This window comes from Gymnoscopelus microlampas (genome assembly GCF_963454915.1).
Source record: "Gymnoscopelus microlampas genome assembly, chromosome: 18".
NCBI classification, from domain to species: Eukaryota; Metazoa; Chordata; class Actinopteri; order Myctophiformes; family Myctophidae; genus Gymnoscopelus; species Gymnoscopelus microlampas.
The window spans coordinates 10,907,689-10,924,235 of NC_139955.1; the positions used below are offsets into that span (position 1 = coordinate 10,907,689).

Consider the following 16,547-nt stretch of genomic DNA (forward strand, 5'->3'; position numbering starts at 1 on the left):
ATGTTGTTATTTTTGTGTGTCTGTCTGTTTGTTTCTATGTGCAGGGCGTTGCTGAAAATGAGCACTTGTGCTCAGCTACTACCCTGGGTAAATAAAGAACAAATAAAAATAATATTGATGTTAGCATTGATGGGAATTGAACCATAGTTCAACTTCTAAGGAAATGTTCACGTCACAACGGTTCTGAAGGAGCATCCTTCATCACTTGTCCTCTTCTGCCCTCTTGTGGTCATTGTGGGGAATTACAACAGTCACCTATATGGGAAAACATGTACTATAATAAGAAATATATATACTTTTACTGAAATGAGCTCTGACTATGTACCACCTTGAATTTAATCAACCCCAAACGAGCACATGATGAAGAGGAGTTAATTGTATACAAAGCTCCATTCCAAACTTAATTCCATCATCAACTCATCTTCCCATTTGGAATTCATCTGGGAGAGGTTTTGATGTTCCAGTGACAACTTTAGAGTATAAAAGTGATATCAGTCCCCCTTTGAACAAAATGTATTCTCTTCCCATATTGCCTTTAGTAGGTAGAGAAGAGAAGGGAAGGAAGGAAATGCTTTACTAATGCAGTAGCTTCGTTGACCAGCCCCTGTAATCACCCCGAACTGTTTACTGTACATCTTTTTCTTCTTGATACTACACGCTTATGTTTTTGCATAGTACTGTATATTATTGTTTGTCATTAAATGTTTTGATGAATTGAATACACAGGACCCCAATGGAAACAAGCCATAGTGCTTTTTCTTTTGTGCAAACCTAATAAAGTATTCAATCAGTCAATCAGCCTTTTTGTTTCATACTAATAGCGACACATTTGAAAATAAATATCATATCTCTCACATAAGTTACCAAACCTGTCATTGCTGTAAAGGTCTTTTAAACAAGAGAACCCTCTTCTGCTCCACTGAGTAAAAGTTAAATCAAGGGAGAAAGGTGGAAATCGGTGATTCTCACAGATAGGACCAAGATGGGAAGGAGAAATGAACTTTGAAGACCCGTCACTGAACAAACCCTCTAGCAATGATTACCATCACAAGTATAGAGCCATTTAACACTAATGTTAACAAAGTAAATCACTTACAGCACCTTCACCTTACGACATGCCCAAAATAGGGACACCAGGACAAAAGCGGTTAAGCCAGCACCATGGAATGACACCCACAGTGTAGATTTTCACTTAATAATTGTGTAGTCTGTCATTGTACTTGTGATGACTATAGACTTGTGTGTATTGTGTTGAGTGTATGGTCTCTAATAGCAACATTAAAGTCATTTTTGAGTAACAATATACTGCTGTTTTGGGTTCCATAATTTCTACTTTCCCCCTCCCCTGAAAACTAGATGATAGAGCTTGCACGAAAAAATGATTCTTTACACCGGTAAACCTGTGATGTGACAATAAAGTTGATTCTGATTCTAGTATGGGTTGCAGGGTGTCAAATTAAGCATTCTTCACAACTTTTTAATCTACAAAAAAAAAAACAAGAAAAAAAAAACATGAAGCATGGAAACAGGAGGGAGCAGGTACTGTAAACCTACAGCCGGGTAAACTAAAATACAGGTAAACTACAATCAAAAGTGCTCGTGCATCAGGAGAGACAAACCTCCAAACACTGAAAAATAATACGTTCTGCAACAAATAAACAAAAAAGTATACTGCAACTACCAAATTGGTAAGATATATGGCAATATATTTGACCACAAACACATCAGCCAATGTGTCGCTGGGTTGGTTAAGGTTCTTAAAACAGAAAAACCTCTTATAAAAAACAACAGTATTAGTTTGTGGTTGTACTGGCCAGCTACAAGTAAAGCAGTATTTCTCTGTGGTTGTACTGGCCAGCTACAAGTACAACAGTATTACTCTGTGGTTGTACTGGCCAGCTCTCAGCAACCAACAGTAGAAACACTGGTTACTGGTCAGTTCTCAGTGACCAGTAGTAAAACACTGTGCTTTGATTGGTTGTATGAAAGGCAAGGCAGCTTTTGTAAAACACATTTTCAGCAAATAAAATAAATCTGTCTTTCTGTATATAAACAAGGCAGACTACTAGAATGGGGGGCTTTGTTAATCCCATGGCGGAAATTCAGTAGAGTGCAGTAGTATCTATATACATGTAGGGAGTGGACATCCAGACAGTGGACAGTTCAGCAGTAGAACCAGGCAGCAGTCTTAGTGGTCTAATGGTTCAGAGAGCGTCTCTAACCAAAAGGTCACAGGTTTGATTCCTTTGCCCTGTTTGAAGTGTCTTAAGCTCCCATGTCTGCACATCAAGTTGGAAGTCATAAACACCTGAAAACTTTCAATGTAAACCCACTGAACAGTAGTGGTCTTTGAGTACCAGGACCCCTAGTACCACTTGGTTTCTTTTTTTTAAAAACACATTTTAGACCTTTTTCTTTTAAAACGCCACTTTTCAGGAAAAATAAAAATCTGTATATAGCAACAGGACTAAAATGACAACAACGTATAGGCTTTTCCAGTCTTAATGGGTTAAACCGTTTTTGTGGGAGGGAGAGAGAAGAGTGAACGACATGCAACAAAAGAGCAAGTGTGGTATGCGCTCCTACCAGATGAGCCACCGGGGGTGCCCCAGTACTGCTGGGTTTCTAACCAGCAGTAACAATGGTCGTGGTATAATAGAAAACCAACAGTATACCATTAGCTCCAGTATGCTATGTCCAGGTTTGGAGAATATTAATAAAGCATCACCGTGATGTAATATGAGTGACCACCAGAGGGCACTGCAGGTCCTGGCAGGGGTCCCTGTGTCTCAGTTTGAACAGCAGCTCCTCTTTCTCCTGACACAATGCCTGATTGGCAGCAGTCTGCCTCTCCAGCGCCACCTGCAGGGCCTGTTGCTCTGTTATCTGCTGCCTGAGAAACGGAAGAAAAACGACTTTTAAGATATTGCACACAGACGTACTCTACTGTACAGAGATATACTCTATTCTATTGTACAGATATGTCATTTATTCTGTTGCACCCAGAGATGTACTCTAGTCTATTCTATTCAACAGCCTGTCCAGCAACATTCTCTGTTATATTCTATGCAGGTGTGTATAACAAACAAAATGAAGTGTTAAAAATTAACAGGACAGTTAACTGATGAACTGGAGATTCTGTCTACTTTACAGTTCTATGGAGGATCATTGACCAGCACCAAGTCAGTAAATGTTAAAATCTGTTGCAGCGCTAGTTGAAATTCCAGTGACAATTGTTTATGAGAATATAAATATGATATAAACTGTAAACCTATAGACAGTACATTATACATTTCATTTGATAGAGCTATATTCTAGATTTATTTACATACTTGATAACAGTTTGGTTGTTGTTGATTCGAACTGTTAGATCTTCATTCTGCTTAATAACATTATCGATCTGATCCCCCAGAGCCTGATTCTTCTCCACCTGGAAACGACACACACACACGTCGTTTTGTCAGTCCATATGAGGTGAGACACCATCATTGTGTTCAGAAGATATAGTTAGTTGTGTGCACCTGGTTGTGCGGGTGTGGTTGGTTAGCAAGTTGTGTAGTTAAGGTGTGCTTATATAAGGTGTAGTTCACTTGTTAAAAGGAGCATGTCACCCATTTTCAACCTAATCTTCATATACACGTATGCTCATAAGATGGCACAATCTCTATCTACTCACTCTGTGTCTCATTGGTGGGCTATGAACAGTTCAGAAACCTGCCTACCAATGACATCATTGATGGGGAATCCAAGCTAATAGAAACTACAGCCTTTCGCTTCCTGGAAAGTTAGCATGCTGACATAGAAGCCATTGTTCTTGCTTTGGTGTAGTAGTGGTTATTGTGCAGTTTGGTAGTTTTAGTAAAAGGTGTAGTTTATTATTCAATGTGTAATGTAAGCCATAGTTTAATAGTTAAAGTGCAGTTTAAACATACAGGTAGTTTGAACTTCATTTAAACAAACTACAAAGTCAAGTGATCTAGGATCACTTGACTGGGATCTGTGATGTCTACATGACTGTGTGATTCGATTGCCTACAAAAAGTTCGAGGCAAAATTAAAAACAGATGCAGTCGGAAGACGGTCTCCTGTTAATCTGGTCTCAATACAAACTGAAACACTGGAGCTGCAAGAGTGAATAACCTTATTGGAGCTAAGATGTAAAAGGTAAAAGACTAACTTAAAGAGCAGATTTTAGAGCAAATCTGCTCTAAAAACTAATTAAAACGAACTGAATTAGATTTTTCTCAAAACAAAACAAAAACTTAACTAAAATGAAAAATCTTAAACCATTATAACCGTGATTGGTGCTCATCCTCGGATGCAGGCTACTTGTGAGACACAGCAGAGTCTGGCTGGAGCAGTTGGTGCTTTGACTTTTCAGGCTTTCTGTCTGAAATTAATCTCACAGGGGAAATTCGGTTTCAGTTTGACTCAGCTGAAAGCTGCTCAGGTCGTCTTATGAGTGCTTGGCAGTTAGGGGTTAAGCATCTAGGTCATGGACACCTCAACACATAACTGGAACCGGGAATCGAACCTGGGACTTTCCGATTCCCAAGCGAAGTCCCTACTCATACAGCTATGGCCGCCCTAGTTTGTTAGTAAATATGTACTTAAGCTGTAGTATAGGCTAGCTGCAGTTTATTAATTGAGATGTAGTTAAGGTGCAGGTTGCTAGTTACAGAGTTGTTGGGCCAACCCACCAGTGCTGCCATGTGCTGAAGTTTGATTTCTTGCTCTCGCACACGTTCAGACTTCATCTCAATCACAATCAACAAGGATTCAAACTCCTTTTCCCAGAATTCACCTCGGTTGCCATGTGCCTGAGAGAGAGAGTAAACATTTGCAGCGAGTGTTAAATGAATGGATGCATGGATGATTAAGCACGCACATCACAATTAACTAAGTGAGCCAATGATAAATCATAAGCCAATTTAGTATTGTCCTCTGCGCGCGCACACACACACACACACGTCTTACCGGGATATTTCTCTGAAGGTCTTTCTTAAAAGAAGATTGCTGAACTCGTTTTTTCAGCTGTTGAAACTCCTTCAACTCACAGCCCAACACATCTACCTGCTCCTAAACACACATGACATACACACAACAAACACACAAGGTTAACAAACTGGATTTTAGGCAGAAAACTCTCCTGACCTCAGAATAAACACTAGAATGAAAATATTAATAAACGTGTCTTAAAGGGAAACTTACCTGATTTTGACTCTAAATCCCATTGTTCTGTTGTAAGGAGATATAGTGTGACAAAAATACCCTATGCTTCTGTGTATTTGATCCGCGAAATGTTGATGTCATGAAACGAGGACATCAGACATGTCATCGGGTGTAACTAATTTAAGCCAGATGACACGAAAAAATTACGTGTAGAAATACCATTCTTCCCCACACATCTCCTCACATCAGAACAATGGGATTTAGGTTCAAAATCAGTAAAGTTTCCCTTTAATATTAAATAATCCACTGGAGGTTGACACTCCAAGCAGAAGGTTTGCAAGTTTACTTGTATTGCATGTTTCAAACACAAATGCAATTCAGTGATTTCCATAAGGCATAAAAAGACATTACAATACATAAAAGGTATTTAAAAAGCATAATAGAATGAATAAAACAGAGGAATGAATGAAGATGTACAACGCGTACAGTACACAACACCACACACACACACAACTCTAATCGAGGTTAGCATATTCATTGTCTGGACAATACAGGGTCAGACAGACCTGATTACAAATAATAATCAATATAATCTATCTTCTTTACTTCTTTAATTTAATCCTCAACAATTATTATCTTTTTTAAACGAATCCTGAAAATAACCTGATCAGACATACTGTATATTTTACCTCTGGTGTAAATAGCAGAGAGACAGACAGACAGGTAGACAGACAGGTAGGCAGACAGACAGACAGACCTTCAGGACACCGCTCTCCTCATCGTGTCGTTTCTGAAGCTCTGCGGGAAACAAACAACTTTAGTTATTATAAACACACACACAAAATATGGTCGGTCACACAAATAGTAGGAGAAATAATAAAACATTAAGATGGCTCATATTAACCCTATTTTGGGCATGACATTGGACATTATAGGTAAAATAAAGAAGAAAAAAAGAACTTGTCGATCGGCTATTGTCGTCGTGCAATGGTGTCAGGCTATACCTTTTGGGCAACAAGTGTTCATGTACGTGGTTTATGTGGAGATGCTCGTGTCAAATGTACGTGTGTCAGAGTGCGTCATAAAGCTGGTCATCTTTCCTGAACCTGGCTTAACCACTTAACCCTATACGGTTGACCGGAGTCCCTCAGAGCTCTGTAATAGTGTCTTTTCCGTTTTCTGGGAAAATAGCAGAAAATAGTAGATTGTCAGGCTCACTACGCGCCGCAGGCTATTTACAGCGGAAGCTTTCCCCACAATACAGATGCTGGGGTTTGAGTGGTTAAAGCGCAGTAGAACTCCCTTTCTTCTTAGCGGCTGTAAGGCCCATATTCCATACGTAATTTAATTAGTTGGAGTGTTAGATGTTTGATCCCTGTATATACGCAAAAATATTGTTGTATCAAATCAGATGAAAAAACATTTGGAAACTGTCATCATGCCAATGATGCCATCATAGGACAACAACTACACAACTATGAATCACCAGTGAGTCGTGTTCATACTTGCGTGTGAACCTTTTCCTGTCAGCAACTTCCATGTTTTATTTATATATTTATTGTTTTTTTGGATGCTTCTGGGCCTCGCCTGTCATCACCTCCTGGTTTTAACATCACAGCGGCATGAATTATAGGCGACTGCCTAAAGTCTGCAGCAATGCAGGCTTACAGGATGTGTACATTAACCCGTTAAGACCTGAGGCCTGATGTCTTCTACATCCAGTTTTATGAAAAACTTATGTCGTCAGTGGTTCTAAAACCTTTTCATGTCAAGGACCCCCAAAATTATATGTATTTGGCCACGGACACCCCATCTTTTGTTCCAGGGACCTCCAGAAGAAAAGATTTGAGTAAAAGAAAGTCGCTTCAAAAATATATATTACGCTTTGAATGATATTAAATCAATTTGAATGATATTAAATCATTCAAATTGTACGCAATGTAAAAAGGTGAGGTTCTCGCATCAACCCCCCTAGGGTTTCTTACCTCACCGGCACAACAATTAACTGTCAACTTTCCCATGGAAAGAAACATCATATCATGCATATGTACATATAAACAAATACATCTAATAAATCAAATATATATATTCAAAGGTTTGCACAAATTATCACAATTTAAAAGAAATAGTAGATCTACAAGCTCATAGCGCGGCACAAAGTGACGCGCTATGAGCTTGTATATCTGCTATTTTTAAATAGCCAACGAATGTGCAACTGTACATACATAGCTAAAATCTAAAATTACACAATAAAACACCGGTTTTAATGGGTTAAGGGTTTAAAAAGTCTGTGACAGAGCCCACCTGCACTTGCCGATTTTACAGAGCTCTCGCGAGTCATGAACCGACTTATCAGGGACACATATCAAAGTATGTGCGTCCGCACCATTGAGATTGGGCCAAAGTGTCATCAAGTTAGTGTGACGTTAGCAGTCTGGCTTACTCACAGCTGTACTCACAGTACATTAATGGTGACTAACTTTACACAACACTTCAATTACAATGAAAAGACACAGAGGCCAACCGGGTGCTCACAGGAGATTTAAAAAAAAAATGTCTTAAAAGGTGTATGGTGCTTCTAGGATCAGCAGGACTTGTAAACTTTAAAAAAAGAAGAGATCCAAGCACTCAAAAGTAGTAGTAGTAGTAGGAAGTAAAGTTAAAACAATTGTTTTAACTTTACTTCCTCTCCTCCACATTTTTTGAGTGCTCGGATCTCTTCTTTTTTAAACTTCAATTACAATATTGAAAAGAAGTATAATCAAAAAATATCTTTCTGTATCTAGCTAACAAAATTAAAATACATTTTTTTCCAAATTGGTTATTTTTTATTTAACAGCTCTACTATTTTGTAGCTTTCGCCAGTCCACATCAATGCAACTCCTTGCAACAAAACCGTTTTAGAGACCGTTGCAGCGGTGTGGCCATTTGGGGGAATAATGGTTGCAAGATGTTGCAGTTGTAAGTAGTTGCAAGGAGTTGCATTGGTGCGGACTGGCCTTTATTGACAAGTGTGTATTTTTGTTGGGATTCTAACCACCGGCAGTGATCTCAAAGCACTGAGACTTGCATGCTCTGCACCTACCTGCATGCTCTGCACCGACCTGCAATGGGTCAATTCAGACCAATGCAACGGGTTGCAAGTTGCAACGAGTTGCGTTGCGAATCATTGTTGTGGACTGGGCTTAACAGACTAATGCAGTTTAGTATGTGTATGTGACAAGTAGTGTTATTTCTCCTCAAATATCTATCTATCTATCTCTCTAGATATCCATCCATCCATCCATCCATCCATGCTTGTCCTACATTTTGAAGGCCTTGAGGACAAAGAAGCCTCAACTGAACCGAAAGAAAAACCAGCAGAAACTCCATGACCTAATTTTACTCTGAAGGCTGTTGTCATAGCAACTTTGTTGTTTTGTTGTTTACCTTCAATGTTCCTGTGGTGCTCCTGTGCCGTTCTCTGGTTCCTCTGCTCTTGCACAACATTAAGCTCAGCAGCTGTCTCTGTCTTAATCTGAGACAAGATTACATTCATATGATCAACCAGCAGTGGTGGACAAAGTATTCAACCACAGTATTTGAGTCAAAGTATAGATATTCCTCCTCAAAGTATGTCTTAGTTAAAAATAATTAGTATTTAAAAATGCAAATTACAAAGTACAGTTTCTTTTTTAATATCAATGCGCTGCTGTATTGAAATGTATGTAGACATTTTCTAAATTCTTAATGATTTTCCAGAAATATTCATAAAATATCAATAATAGTGAAAATAGCAGATCACAACTTGTCAGATCACAAGTTCACAACGTGTCAACTCGTGAGCAGATCAGCTATTTTCACAATATTTTAACCCATTAAGACCTGAGGCCGTATCCAAAAATACCAATACTCAAGTTAAGTAAAGAACTGTACTTTGTCCATGTGGCAGGGGGCGTGATCTGCATCAACCTTGTTACAGTCTATTATGCTCAGTAATATATCTACAATCATATATAACCAGTAAACTGTAAAGTAACCTACATTTATTCAGAAATCTGTTCAGGAACATAATTTATGTATAGTAATCTGTACAGTAATGTGCAGTCAGATGTTCAGTAATTTGTCAGATGCTCAGTAATCCACAATGGGATTGTGTTCCAAAAAAGGGGGGGGGGGAAGTCTGGTACTTATCAATTCTGCTGCTGTACATGGAAATAAAAAAACTAAAAACAGTACCAGGGATGAACTCTCGTGTCCATACTTAAGTATGTCACGCTCTGTCAAAAACATTCCAGAGATTCCTCAGATTCCATGACATGTGTTATCAGTGTGTGTTGTTATCTAGTTTGTTTGATGAAACAAATTAAATCTGACAACTCTACTACATAAAAAATAAATCCGATGCAACACAATGTGTTGCAATGGACACAACGTGTTGCCACTGGGCGACGGCCGCATGTTCAAATGGGAGATGTAGTCGTTAGGTAATTTCTAAGCCTGGGAATTGTATAGTCAATATGTAGGCGGCAATTTTATGTTCTTTCTCTTTGGATTAATTAGTACTTTTTCACCGTCAGTTGATCTTTCATAAACATACGAGTAAAATGCCCATTCTTTTTTCGTATACAGTTCTTAGATTACGTGATTTAATAAATGTGGTATTTTTTTTAACTTCATCATGACCCAGAGGCCGTGGTTTTGACATCATGACTACAGTACTTTACACAAATAAAGTCTTGTTATAGCCTATACGATAGCATGGATTAAAGCTAAAATAATCTAATCAATTAGCACAATACTGCATGTACAATCCTGATGTTTCAGTTAATTGCTCTAAATCTAAACACATCTTCTTGCTGTTCTTCATACAGCCAACCAGTTGATGAAATCACATATTGAGGCTTTAACCTTTGCGTTTTTGAAATATCCCAGACCATTAGGGTTTAATGGAAGATGCTTCTGAACATTCTAGTTTGACCACTTCAAATACTCTTTAAACGTAAAACAAGTAATAGCCAAAAATAGCTAATCTACAAGCTCTATGGCTGAACTTCTATGGAATCCAAATGCCTGAAATCAGTGGCGACTGAGAACTTTAATCCATGCGAAATCCGTGAGACAAGATAAGCAGACAACAGCAGTATACCTATGGATGATAGAAGTGTTTGTGACAGCAGGGTCGTTGGTTTGAATCCCATGTGTGTGGTGAATGTGCAATGCCTAACCTCAAATGGTTTTGAGGTTAGGCTTAGGTAGTGGTTCCCAAAAAGTGGGTCGCGGGACCCATTTGAGGGTCGCTGACCCATCTTTATGGGTCGCGACTTGCAAGTAAATACCCCTTTTTTAACGTCTTATTTAAAAAAAAAGAACATAGCAGATCTACAAGCTCACAACTTGTAGATTGGCTATTTTCACTAGTTTGGGTCCGGGAAGACATCAAATTTCTCTATCGAGTCTCAAGCTAAAACGTTTGGGAACCACTGGGTTAAGGCATATAACCACGCCCACCTGGGCGAAACACAAAAGAAAGAGGGAGTCCCGTGCAATGACATCTATGATTGGTGAACCCTTGTGCAAAAGCACCTCTCCAGTGACCAGGAGTAGAAGACTGCAGTACTGGGACACCTCACCTTGTCAACAATGCTCTGGACCAATGAGCACAGCTCTCCGTGAGCGTGACCCTTCAGTAGCTCCGCCCTCTCCTGCATTCCATTGGCCGACAACACTTCCTTCAGCACCCTCACCTGCCAATCATACTGCTTTTCTACGTTACCTAACAGACAGAAGGACAGAGAGAGGCAATAAATCCATCTTCATAATGCTCCCTCATATCGTGCTGCATTAGTCACGTGGTTCAAATATGAATTGAGCCGTATAAAACCACATTAGTAAACCATGTAAAAACATTAAAACGTATAAAAGACACATTAAACCATATTGAAACACATTAAAACACATAAAAATGTGTGTTAACACAACTGTCGGCCAGACAGTTTGCTTAAATGGCACATGACGATCGTTACAGTCATTTCAGTTTTCTTCTCCATTTCCAACAGTAAAAATAATGTTCAGATCCTATAGATCAAATATTACAATCAACTAATTGTAAGGAGGAGTAAGATCTTTCAACTTGTTGGCCACATTTATATGCCTACATATGGATGACGGAGCAAATTATCAAGGCTGTGATGCACTAGGTTCTGTGTGTGCATGTGGGACCACGTACGTGTGTGTGTGTGTGTGTGTGTGTGTGTGTGTGTGTGTGTGTGTGTGTGTGTGTGTGTGTGTGTGTGTGTGTGTGTGTGTGTGTGTGTGTGTTAAAAACACTACGTATACCAGCAGGTAGGCTGATAGGCTCTGTGCATTATTGTAGTTCCCTTTTCCAGACTCTGTGCATTATTGTAGTTCCCTTTTCCAGAAGGTGGTATAAAAATGTTCGGAGTAAGTTTCTAATAGCTTCATTTGATTGGCTCAGCAGAAGATCTGAACCGGGAACACATATGAAGGTGTCATGTGTTGCCACACAATTCATTGTTTTGTGAATTATGTGCCATGCACATAATTAATTTCCTGTAAACGCTGATGTCATTATAGCTATCACATGCATGCATGCATGGAATGCATTTAAACTTTATTGCTGAACATCCCAAAACAAAGTACAAAGCACATGGTCAGTAGTGGCCAACTTCTGCATCTTTCAGGTTAATCATCTTGCCATTATCTGGTCATTGCAGCCCACTTTTCATATTGAAATTGTATCTGCAGGGCATCTCATTGACACATTGATGAGACTGGGGGGTTATGACACATGTTGCATCTCTCTCTCTCTATTCATGATCGTTGAATGCAGGACAATGTTCTGTTCATGTGGGACAAACGTTCCATTTTTGGGACAGTCGCCTCCAGCCATCCAGCGACAAACGTATTGAAAGGTAGCATGTTTTGTTACAAGTTACAACAAAATTCTGTACCAAGTTTGTTGCAGTTAATGGCATTGCTTGAACACAGCTTGTTGAGACAGACAAGAATGGGTGGGGGGGGGGGGGGTTAACAGTGCCTTGACAATAGTAGCCTAGTTGTTTCTGAATAGTAGTCTACTGATCAATTCTGTTTTCAGCAAGCAGTACTGAGCCATGCAGCTTAAGATCAGCTTGGGAGGGGCATGTTATCAAATGGGGACCCCTGGGGTGATCCATCAACACAAGTCCACATGACCAGCCAGCCTGTGATAATATTCTTGTCGTCTGGACAATTCACTTCACACAATAGATAAACGGACATCAGGTAGGATTAAGATTATTCTTTTAAGTTTAGGGTTGTATATTATATATTGCAATATATATGCAATATGGATTTTTTTCATATTTATTTTGAAATGTACATTTCTATTATTTGGTGGGTAAAAGAAACTATTCATTATAGACCTTTAAGTGAATTCATACCTGTATAACTAAAACAAGATATACCTCCCAACACACACACACACACACACACACACACACACATACACACGTGACCTAACCTCAGTGAACTCACCTCCACCATCATGATGTTTGACACCTCTCTGTGTCTTCTCTCCCTTCTTCCCCTTGCTTTTCTTCTGATAAAGAGAAGAGAGAAGAGGAAGGAACATTAAATCATTGGTGTAGAAAAATAATTAAAAAGGACTCGAGTGTATCTTATACTGGTAGGTAGGACAGAAAACCAGCAATACTAGGGGTCCTGGTAGGATAGATAACCAGCAGGACTAGAGGTCTTGGTAGACTAGTAAACCAGCAGTATTGGGGATCTTGGTAGAACAGACAACCAGCAGGACTTTTGAAGGTCTTGGTAGGACAGAAAACCAGCGGTATTAGGAGTGCTTGTAGGATAGCAATCAACAGTACTGAGGATCTTGGTAGGACAGAAAACAAGCAGTACTAGGGGTTCTGATAGGACAGAGTAAGACAGACCAGCAATACTAGGTGTCTTGGTAATAGAGAAACCAGAAGTACAGTACTAGAGGACCTGGTCAGATAGAAAACCAGCAGAGGATCTTGAGGACCAGTGTTAAACAGTTGAGATCATGTCTGAGTAAATTACCTTCTATAAGACCAATGTCCAGAAAGAAACATCCCCAATTTGACGCATTAAATTCCAAAATATTAACTTAAAAAAAACAAACGATAACATAAAAACATTTTAAACCTGTTTGAGGAGGACAAGTATGTAAAGTCCTCTGTGCCTCCCAGCCCACACAAGTAAAATACACGGACTGCTGCTTTCATTAGCCTTTAGCCTACTCTCTGTTTAAAGAAAGGAGGAATTCAGTTTTTAGTGTTTATACAATGGGGCGTGCGTGTGTGCTCCTGTTCCATGCTCTCAGTACAACGTTACTCCCATGTCCATAGCTGTACATTAAAGAGGCCTCAGTGTTAACAAGCTCACTTGTCCACTTGCTATTCTCTCCGTCTCTGCCTCTCTGTCTGTCTTCAATGGGGCTTTATTGTCATGGGAAACATACATTTACCTTGCCAAAAGCAGTGTGAATCATTCAGTCACACACACACCCGCCCCCCCCCCGCCCCCCCCCCCCCCACACACACACACACACACACCCACCCCCCCCCCCCCCCCCCACACACACACACACACACACACACACACACACACACACACTTTGAAGAAAGAATTGTAAGGTGAACTGACAGCAAACTCTGTCCGTTTTCCTTCAATGTGTCAAATATATCACACAGCTGTTGAATCTAAAATGGAACTGTTTGACCTGTGTAAAGACTAAAGAGGGTGGATGTACTATGTATGGATGGATGACAGGTCCTACAACGGAAAAAGGTTCTAGACAGCAGCTGTCAGTGGGCCTGTCACAATTATTACATAATCGTGTAATCGCAATTATTTGAGATTATCGCAATTATTTTGTCATAATCGTTTCCATGTTGAAAAATGTTCATCAATTTTAAAATATAGAAGCTAAAAATAGCTGATCTACAAGCTTACAACACGTCACTTTGTGTAATCTTGTAGATCAGCTATTTCAGCTTTTTGATTACAAAGCCTAAAAAGGCCAAACAGAAATGTATTCATATGCTCCGATGTTCAATGCCAAAAACAAAATTAAATCGCAATTATTGGTATGACAATTAATCATCAACTTAAATTTAGTCATCGTGACAGCCCTAGCTGTCACGATGACTAAATTCTTGGCTCTGACATTAGCCAAACTATAGTATTAAATACAGATTTAAGGACTGTAGTAATAGATATGAATTGCAGTATTCAATACTGACTGACTCTAGTGTAGCCTAATGCTAGCCAAGTAGCCAGGCTAGTAGAATACAGATTTACTGTAGTAAAACTAAAATAATAGGTAGACTAAACCTAGGAAAACACACAACTCACGTTGTGAGCTTGTAGATCTGCTATTTTCAAACATTTTGTACTTTTACTTTTGGTAATATTTTGATGACAATACTTTTGTACTTTTACTCATGTTACATTGTGAACACAGGCCTTTTACTTGTAACAGAGTCTTTTTTATATTGTGTTATTGTTACTTTTACTTAAGTCAAATCTGAGTACTTCTTCCACCACTGGTTCATGATGTCACTATGTCTGTACATGTTCCTCTGCTCAAAGCAATACAAAATAATAAAACAAACCGGTTCAATCAATGTCTGACAAACAAACCAACAGTTGCAGATTCATGTATTTATAATAGTATAATGGTTAATGTAGTTGTTAATAACTTATAGGAAGGACAGTTGCCAGATTTATCTCACACCTTCAGCCTCTACTTTAGTTTGAAACCAGCGTAGAAACATAACTGAAGAGGGTGAGATCATTGGAAACAGATGTTTAACAACTTGATGTTTTATTTGGTTTCTTCTTGTTTCTTTTTAATATAAAAGAAAATAACCGATCCTCTCGTCGTGCTCAAATCTCTCTCTCACACACACACACACACACACACACACACACACACACACACACACACACACACACACACGTAAAGTAACAAGTACTGTACTATTTTGAGGTATGTTTTACTTTACTGGGGTATAGGCTCTATTCACAGCAGCCATATTATGAAGACATTCACAGGTGTTACCAATGATACTAATGAAGGCTCTGTTCCATTTGGTCTAGCACAGTGGTTTCCACGACCCCCAATAACTCTGAGAGTGTTTGTACACTCTCAGAGTTACACACCTGTAAGGGGCCATTTGGAAGCCCATGAGGGTCCCTGGACCCCAACTGTAGACCCGCTGATGTTTACAGTGGGCCAACATGCACAATATTAGCACCCTGACTCTGTTTGACCAGAATGGAACAGAGCCTTCATTAGTATCATTGGTAACACCTGTGAATGTCTTCATAATATGGCTGCTGTGAATAGAGCCTATTACCAATTTTCTGTACTTTTACTTCTACTCCACTACACCTCAGAGGCAAATATTATACTTTTACTCCACTACAATTATTTGACAGCTTTATTTACTATATATTTTGTAGAGTTTGCTTATTATTATTATTATTACAAAACATACAATAACAATTGGACATTTGAAAATAGCAGATCTACAAGCTCACAACTTTGCTTTGCTTTGCATCAAGCTTGTAGGTCTGCTATTTTCAAAAGATTTTTAAAAATAAATGTAGACATAATGATAACTTTCTGTGCATACATGAGTACTTTTACTTTTTTTAAGTACATTTTGATGCCAATACTTATTGTATTTTTACTCGGTAAATTTTTACATACCTAAGTTGTACTTGTAGCAGAGTATTTCTAGATTGCAGCATCGATACTTTTACTTAAGTAAAGGATTTGAGTACCACCACTCACTGGTTAATTTAGTAGCAAACATTCTGTGCACGTTCCCTCCCCATAAACAGGGCCATGCGGTGACACACTGTTATTGAACTTCCTCTAAACTTAGTCAAACTAATACCAGCATGTATTAAAGATGTCTAACAGTACCGTGCTGTGGTTGCAGCCCATCTTCTCCTCTTCTTCACTCTCTGACCTTCTTCTCTTCTTTTCTCTCCGTTATGAGAGACTTTCCCAAACACACAACTCAACCCTCCTCCCTCTCCGCCCTGAAATAAACTGTGTGTGCTGTGCTGTGCGGCGCAGCCAGAGCGCAGATCTATAAACCATCCGTGACTTGACTTTGGGAGAGTTGAATGCCTTGTAGATCTGCGGCGCCGCGCAGCGGCGTCGCCCATTGGTAGCTTGTGTGATTTAAAACGGGTTACCGTAATGCCCCGACAAAATGCGCAATCTGCAGACAAAAATGAAGTTATTATGCAATTGACCTGAAAACTAACCTTTGGACAACAATAACTGGTTTAATTTGGTCAATTATGCAAAGTGGTGGGGAAAGTACTTGA

The 16,547-nt window shown here is 39.2% G+C and overlaps 1 protein-coding gene across 3 annotated transcripts; it reads right to left on the reverse strand.

Moving 5' to 3' along the window:
- Positions 1-1,437: 1,437 nt before the first annotated feature.
- On the reverse strand, positions 1,438-16,264 carry ccdc69 (coiled-coil domain containing 69). 3 transcript variants are annotated; one of them, XR_014599499.1, is made up of 10 exons: positions 16,135-16,264; positions 12,690-12,753; positions 10,784-10,926; positions 8,601-8,688; positions 5,929-5,969; positions 4,977-5,078; positions 4,700-4,819; positions 3,333-3,430; positions 1,951-2,893; positions 1,438-1,880 (listed from the first exon to the last, which is right to left on the reverse strand). XR_014599499.1 is itself a non-coding variant. In XM_084041126.1 (9 exons), exons 1-9 carry the CDS (start codon positions 16,153-16,155, stop codon positions 2,725-2,727), a joined length of 846 nt encoding a protein of 281 aa, XP_083897252.1. In that variant the 5' UTR covers positions 16,156-16,264; the 3' UTR covers positions 1,438-2,724. The 3 variants fall into 3 exon arrangements, 2 of the variants coding, with proteins under 2 accessions (XP_083897252.1, XP_083897253.1); XM_084041126.1 differs by having other exon boundaries at positions 1,438-2,893; XM_084041127.1 differs by lacking the exon at positions 4,700-4,819 and having other exon boundaries at positions 1,438-2,893.
- Positions 16,265-16,547: the final 283 nt, after the last annotated feature.